General features: G+C 37.6%; 1 protein-coding gene across 5 annotated transcripts in view; it reads right to left on the reverse strand.

The window, feature by feature from the left end:
* The window catches only part of LOC115216772, a 55,249-nt gene extending 48,683 nt beyond the window's left edge, over positions 1 to 6,566 (reverse strand). For 2 of the 5 annotated variants that reach the window (XM_036506416.1, XM_036506415.1), the window contains exon 1: positions 5,903 to 6,564. In XM_036506416.1, the coding sequence (XP_036362309.1) occupies positions 5,903 to 5,953 (51 nt within the window). In that variant the 5' untranslated portion in view covers positions 5,954 to 6,564. Of the gene's footprint in view, positions 1 to 5,902 lie in introns of all 5 variants that reach the window. The other 3 variants (XM_029786340.2, XM_036506418.1, XM_036506417.1) reach the window with 3 other exon arrangements.
* Between the last annotated feature and the right edge of the window lie 1,303 nt (positions 6,567 to 7,869).

Below are 7,869 nucleotides of genomic sequence, written 5' to 3' on the forward strand. Positions count from 1 at the left end.
GACTAAAGCAAGCAAATGGATAGATGGGTGGAGTACTACCAGGATCTCTACTCATGGGAGATCACGGTAGCTGAGGCTGCAATCGAGGGTGTCAAGATCTTGCCAGTCACGTGTGAACTTGACAGTCTGCCATCTATAGCAGAGCTCACCAAGGCTATTGATTCCCTAGCAAGTAACAAGGCTCCGGGAAAAGACGGCATCCCCTTAGAGATCATCAAAACCGGCAAAAACACCATCCTGCTTCGGCACCTTCATGAGCTTCTGTGTCAGTGCTGGGAAGAGGGTACAGTCCTTCAGGATATGCGGGATGCCAACATCATTACGCTTTACAAAAACAAAGGTGACCATGGTGATCGTAACAATTACTGTGGAATATCTCTTCTAAGAACTGTTGGAAAGGCCTTTGCTCGCGTTATCCTGTCCAGGCTACAACTGCTTGCTTCTCAAATTTATCCAGAATCGTAGTGTTGCTTTAGAAGAAGCAGATCAACTTTTGACATGACATTCTCCATACGCCAACTTCAGGAGAAGTCCAGAGAGCAGAAAATGCCATTATATATGGCCTTCATTGATCGGACAAAGGCCTTTGACTTGGTAAGTAGAAAAGTCCTCTTCATCCTGCTCCAAAAAATCGGATGTCCACCAAAGCAGCTGAGGATCATCAAATCTTTCCATGATGATATTCAAGGCACCATATAACACAATGGTTCAACATCAGCCGCCTTCCAAATAAAAAACAGGTTAAAGCAAGATTGTGTCCTTGCTCCTACATTATTTGGCATCTTCTCGCTGCTGCTGTCACATGCCTTTGAGACATCAGATGATGGAGTGTTTCTGCACAGTAGAAGTGACGGGAAACTGTTCAATCTCTCGCATCTGCGTGGCAAGACCAAAATTAGAAGCGTCCTGATCAAGGAGATGCTATTTGCTGATGATGATGCTCTGGTATCACATACAGAAGAAGCCCTACAAAGGCTCATCAACTGTTTTGAGCAAGCTTGTAGCGACTTTGGCTTAGTTATCAGCCTCAAGAAGACCAACATCATGGGTCAGGCTACATCAGACATCCCAAACATACATATTGGAGATCACAGACTATAGGAGGTGGAGAAGTTTACCTATCTTGGCTCTACCGTCACCTACAACCTATCCCTTGATGCTGAGCTCAATATACGCATTGGCAAGGCAGCTGCTGTGATGGTCCAACTCTCCAAACAGGCATGGGACAACAATAAGCTGACCAAGACCACAAAAATGAAGATTTACCAGGCATGTGTATTTAGCACTCTACTGTATGAAAGTGAGACTTGGACGCCATACACACACCAAGAGCGTCGCCTAAATATCTTTCACCTGCGCTGCCTCCGGAAAATCCATCGCATCAAATGGCAGAATCATGCCCCAACAAAGATGTCTTCAAGCAAGCTGGAATACCAAGCATGTTTGCACTCCTCACACAAAGACGTATGAGATGGCTTGGACATGATAGCCGTATAGCAAATGGCAGAATCCCCAAGGACATACTTTACAGAGAGCTTGCTAAGGGCACTAGGTCTGTGGGAAAACCGTCCTTACGATACAAGGATGTTTGCAAAAGGGGCATGAATGCCTGCAACATCAATATTATCAACTGGGAAGCAGTTGCCAGCAACCATGGACATTGGCGATGTACCATAAATGAGGGAACACAAAGGAGTGATATATATATATATATAGAGAGAGAGAGAGGAGAAATGGAAAGACAAGACGTCAACAAGAAACTATGACATTACAACCAGCCAGGCAAAGTCTTCGCTACATTTACGGCACCTGCCAGAGGGAGTGTTTGTCCAGGATAGGACTACACAGCCACAGTAGATGTATTAAGACATGAAATGTAAAAGCCTGACTAGATTATTTTATGCGCAACTCCATTGTCTCCCGAGACAAAAAGGATGCCAACAACAATATATATGGATTTCATAGACAGGAACTGAAACAAATCAATTGTGTATATATATATATATATATATATATATATATGTAAGTGTATGTGTGTGTGTTTCGCCCTCATCACTGCTTCACAACTGCTGTTCATTTATTTACATCCACATAACTTACTGGTTTCACAAGAACAAACTAACAGAATAAGTACCAGGCTTCTCAACATAAAAAAAGCACTAGGCTGTGTCTCATATTTTTGTTTGCCCACTCAGATGTATCTGTCAATTTATCCTTGTATGTGTGTGTGTATATATATATATATATTATATATATATATATATATATATATATATATAACACCCTAATGGGAGCCTTAACTCCCAAATTTTAGTCATTTCTTTTCTGATCCAAAACTAGGTCAAAAGTACTGAATGGATCTTTATGAAATTTGGAAATTATATTCTATGCATAAGGGCCATAACCCCCATGACAATTCATATGATTTTGCTGTTGATGAAATCTTAACCATAGATATTAGACGCAAATGAAGTAATATTTGTCAAATTTCATCTTCTTACAAAATAGAAAGACTTCCATGGGGACTTAACACCCACAATTTTGTCATTTTATCTAAGCAAAAACGAATACAGTTGTGCTCTTGGAAGCTGTAGGGTTACCCGACCATAAAAGTTGAGCATTATTTCTAATTCAATGGTACAACACTGCAATGTGGTGCATAAATTGTCAAGTAAATGAGAGGCATCTTTGCCTCCACTGATTCAGTTGCAAAGTGTTGAGTAAAGTTATTTGATTGCAGACTTCCTTTCAGTCTTTTTATTATCACTCGGTCACACAGTCCCCAGGTGGTAACATTGATTTCAAGGCCTTCTCAGATGAGTGACTGGTTATTCAAAGACATTTATAGATTGTAAATTTATTCTGTCCAGTTACGTATCAGTATAGTGGTCATTTGCAAACTCCAACTTTCATTTCTCCTTAGCCCTCACGTCACACAGTTGTTAATGTTTATTTCAGTTGAGTCACGCCCTTCCAATTGCTATAGATTTGTAATGCATCTTACAGCTGTGCCTGTCACCTGGATGGTGAAGAATCCTACATTGGGAGTGGTAACGACTAGGGTAAGGTAACTGACTGCTTATTGTGGTCATTCGTCTTTTGGTTTCCTGTAGCTTTGCACTCTTTTACAAACCCAGTGAACATATATTTCCTATTTCAAAGAAATTCAAACAATAGATTTAAGACCCAAGTTAAAAAGATTCTCAACAATTCAACTCTCTGGTTGACATTAAGATGCCCACCCCCAACAGGGGCCTTAACTATCACATTTTAGAGCTCCATGACCTTCATTTTTCAGGAGCAAAATCTTTTTAACAGATTCAATAAGACTGGAATTTTGGAATATGCGCAAAAAAATCAGTAGTATGGGATACATGTGGCACGATTACAATTTTTTGTGGGGTGTGTAAATAACCCTCATCTGCAATTTTGATGAAATTCGAAACATACATATTCCAGTTCATTAGAGAACATATAAGAGAAAGTCTAATTCTTCAACTGTATGTAACACGAGCAACGCCGGGTATCTCTGCTAGTATACATACATACATACATACATATATATATATATATATACACTAGCAGTATTGCCCGGCGTTGCTCAGGTTTGTTTCGAATTTTTGAAACATAAAAATTTTGCATTATGTAGCTTGTTATTCTCTTTAAGTGAACAATTTTCTGGTTGAAATACACCGAAAAATTGCGACACAGCAGTAAAAAAATCGTAATAAATAGGGATTTTCATAGAAAAAAAAAGCACCTTTTTGATGTAAATAATTTTTGGTGTTAACATGGTCTAATTTGAATTTTTTCTTCTATGGAAGGAAGAGCAAGCCTTCTATCATACTCTCAATTTTGGTCAACTTGCGCTGCAGGGTCTCAGAGGAGATAGTGTTAGTTGAAGGCTACCAAACCTGCCATACACAGACAACTTCAGCTTTATATATAGAGAGATATATATCTAATAGCATGTGCAAGACTTTCTTTTGTACTCCACAAACTCCCACTTTTATGTATTTTTTTTTTTTTTCGATACAAACCTCCGTTTTCGGTAAAGGAGAATACGAATCTGCTAAACGGGGTGGGGGAGAGGACTCGGAAAATTCACATCTTCAGTCCATGGCCTTTAAACTATAGTGTTTGATACGGGCCGGAAAAAAGGAAAAAAAAAAGGTGTAAATGGTGTAAAACTTCTTGTTCTACACGATTCTCAAGCACAGAAACACACACAAAGAGAAATGGTTGGTTCAAGGCAAGTGTGCATTGAACTGAATTTAAATAAGCAAGAAAGATATTATCAAAGAAAAGGCCATAGCACCATCTTTAGTATCTGCTGCTGCTGTTATTATTATTATTATTATGGAGTTGAATGTGTGTGTGTGTGGTGAATTTATCAATATCAATACATTAACCAACACCATTGAAGTGAAATAATAGTTTCTATACTTTTGGTTTGGCACTGCTGAATTGAGTTAAAGACTATATAATACAAGTCAGCAGAAAAAAAAAGAAAAATGCGGGCGATCTTTCGTCTCTAGTAGACCTTTCCGTCGATTTCCGTAAAAAAAATTTTTTTTTACATATGGGCTTGCGGGAACTTTTGAAGTAATATACATACATATACACATACACCGAGTAAAAAATTTCAGTTATCTCTCTCTTTCACACATTACTCTCTCTGTCTCTTCACACACACTAACAGAAGCACTTCACTTACACAACATACTGTCTGTCTCCCACACCCCATCAAACACACACACACACACACACACACACACACATGTACATCAATGCTTCCCATGCACGGTAACTTCAAAAGAACTTCCCTCGTCATACAATCGCTTTCTCTCTCATTACTTCAAATATTCCCGCAAAGCCATATGTAAAAAAATAAAAGTTTTTTACGGAAATCGACGGAAACGTGTGCTACGACAAACGAAACTTCGCCCTATTTTTTTTGTTTATTTTTGTGCCCGGGTCAGACACTTTCGAAAATTCACGATATGAATTTTCCGAGGCCTCACCCCCACCCCTTTCGCGAGCGCGCATTTTTTTTTCATATTCGTTTAGAGGAAGTTGTTTTACACCTATTACACTATTTTTTTTTTTCGTTTGTTTTTTGTTTTTATGACCGGGTTAAACGCGTTAGTTTAACCGAATCAAGTACTCTGATCTCCTTACCCTAATATGCTGCAAATCCTTTATTTTGGTTCGGAAATTTCCCCAAGACACCTAATGAAGATGGAGGGTATATCAGCCGAAACGTTGTGTTAATAAAGAAGATGAGGACAAATATCCGTCAATTGTAAATAATGGAGATAACTGTCATTGGCTCCCAACGAATATTTTGTAGACTTGCGAATGTTTCAGTTAGCGTTGCCTACAGATATATGTAGATAGACAAATAGATATGCAAAGAGAAGGGCAGGTAGAAAGCCAGACACATAAGCAGATATAAAGATATGTAATGGACAAATACATAAAAAGACAGACAGACATACAAGCAGATATATAGAGGTATGTAACAAATACATAAAAAGACACAGACAAGACTGCTGGACTGATCCAGACGGATAGGTAAATATGGAACTCGATACATCATTAAAGACGACCGCTAAATCAAAACGATGTAGGAAAACGAAACACAATAATGGCGAGAATTATATTTGATTTCCGTACAAGCATTTCATAACTTTCTCCTGATCATTGCATGACTTAACGTTGCCAAATAAAGGGAATGAGTCATCTTGCAGGATATCATGCACAATACTTTCGCTCCGAGTTATAAGATAGCTTATTTTTTTTTATATATGCCTTACTAATATTATGAAGAAACAAAGTCAGAAAGCACTAAACAGTAGAGAAACAAATAACTTTTCTGAAAGTTAAGCATATCTCTCACCTTTTTCGATGTAAGTGGCTCTTTCCTAAGCACGTCTTTATCAGCATCCATCTTCGACTCGAATTTTAAATTTCGGTGCTTGTTTTTGATTGGCTAATTGTATTAACCATAACTTCCGTCTATTTATAGTTTCGGGTTATAGAAATTGCGTTTTATAATTTTTATATGTAATTGTCTTACATCGAATCAATGTAATTATAACTGCTAATATAGCTAATAAATTTCAGAAAATACAAAATTTTCGATTACAAAAACTTATTGCGCATCTTTGTAAAGTCGCCTAGATTTGTCTTATGGGAAATAAATCGGCATACGTTTAGAAATACGGATGTCGAAAAGACAATAAATTTTAGCACAATCTTCCAAAGCTACAACTCACTTATATAGGATGCACCTTACAAAAATACTTTCTCCAGTAGTAACCTGGTAAAATCGCTGTCAGGATTTGTCTCCCGATGTGTTGCACTTTGATAGATTTCTTTTCAAACCTATTGTCTGGCATCGTAACTCCCTCTCACACTGAGCCATCATGCTAGTCTAAATGGGTGATTTATGGCCATCCATAAGAATCAGCCGCTCAGATTGTTACGGTTCTTTTAGTACGTCTTCCGAGCTGTTTTCCTAGGAAACGCTTTCATTTTGTCTAAGGTTCAATGATAATAGTGAATAAAATACAAAAAGTAACATTTATGCAATAAAAAATAAATCTAATCAATGCTTTGACAAGTCGAATGAACGATGAAGCTTATATGCGGTCACTCTAGCTACTAGAAGTAACAACCAAATCTCCTTCAAATTACACCCTGCAATCATCAAAATTAATGAAGTTTCGTTTTATGATATCAAAAGTGAAGCCTCCGAAGACGACAGAAATCGTCGTTTGCCGGAAACTTGGCAGTGAAACGAAAGTGAAAAGTATGTTTTTAAAATGAAATAAAAGTGATACAAGCCTGATGTAGCAAAATGGTAATTGCAGAAATAGATTTTTTTTTTTTGTAAAATACTTTCGATTTAATTCATGGGTTTTTCATAAAACAGGGAGAATCCATACAATAACATATCCATTCTTAATACATTTTGGGTAAGTCAACAATGTAATCATTTTGCAGTGTAAAAAGTAACCAATTTAGTGTGAGTGGTCACTAATTTAAAGTATGAAAATGTTTGTGGAAAAGTCCAGTAAAAGCGCTTTAGAGAAGCATGTGTAAATGAATATCAGAAGGTAGATTTTAAGCAAAACATTGTAATTTTATTAATATAGCAATGAGAGCTGACATGTGTAGGAGTCGGAGAAAAGTGTTAAAACTTACAGTTGAAGAATGGATTCAGTTGAAAGCTGTTAAAGGCTAGTAGAGATGGTAAATAAACCACTCATGATATAGGTAGCGTTGTGTTGATACAGACTAACTGAAAAGGTGCTTGCAAGGCAAAGTTAACAAAAACAAAATAGGATGTCCATGATGTGGTCAGCGTTGAGAGAATTGATTCAGAAGTTTGTGGCACTAAGTTGGTGAGAAATACAAAAGGGCTGGTCCCATCTTTTGGAGAACCGATGTTGTTCGTTTCATGTTCTTCCACTGACTATTAAAAAGTGTGCGCTTACCTATAGGGCAAATAACTGCTTTTGGTATTAATATGCACCCATCTCTGATTGGCTGGAGTATGCCATAGCACAACCATGCTATGCTGCAACAACTAATATAGCTTTCCTGACTCCTACACTTTCTTGAAAATTCGAATGTTAACATCAGATCATTGCTCTTTACAACCAAAAATATCTCCCTTTAGGCATTGTGTGTTGATAGCATGTGATTCATGAGTTCATCAGTGCAAAAGGTCTTCGAACCACTGTGGTGTTTGGGCTTCATTGTATGTCTCCTCAAGCAAAGCTACCTCACAAGAACAATGAATCTCATAAGAGCATGAGCTCTTGTTTAAAGGAATCAGGGAACAAATTATTTGCTGAT

The sequence above is a fragment of the Octopus sinensis genome, linkage group LG10 (genome assembly GCF_006345805.1).
Source record: "Octopus sinensis linkage group LG10, ASM634580v1, whole genome shotgun sequence".
Taxonomy (NCBI): domain Eukaryota; kingdom Metazoa; phylum Mollusca; class Cephalopoda; order Octopoda; family Octopodidae; genus Octopus; species Octopus sinensis.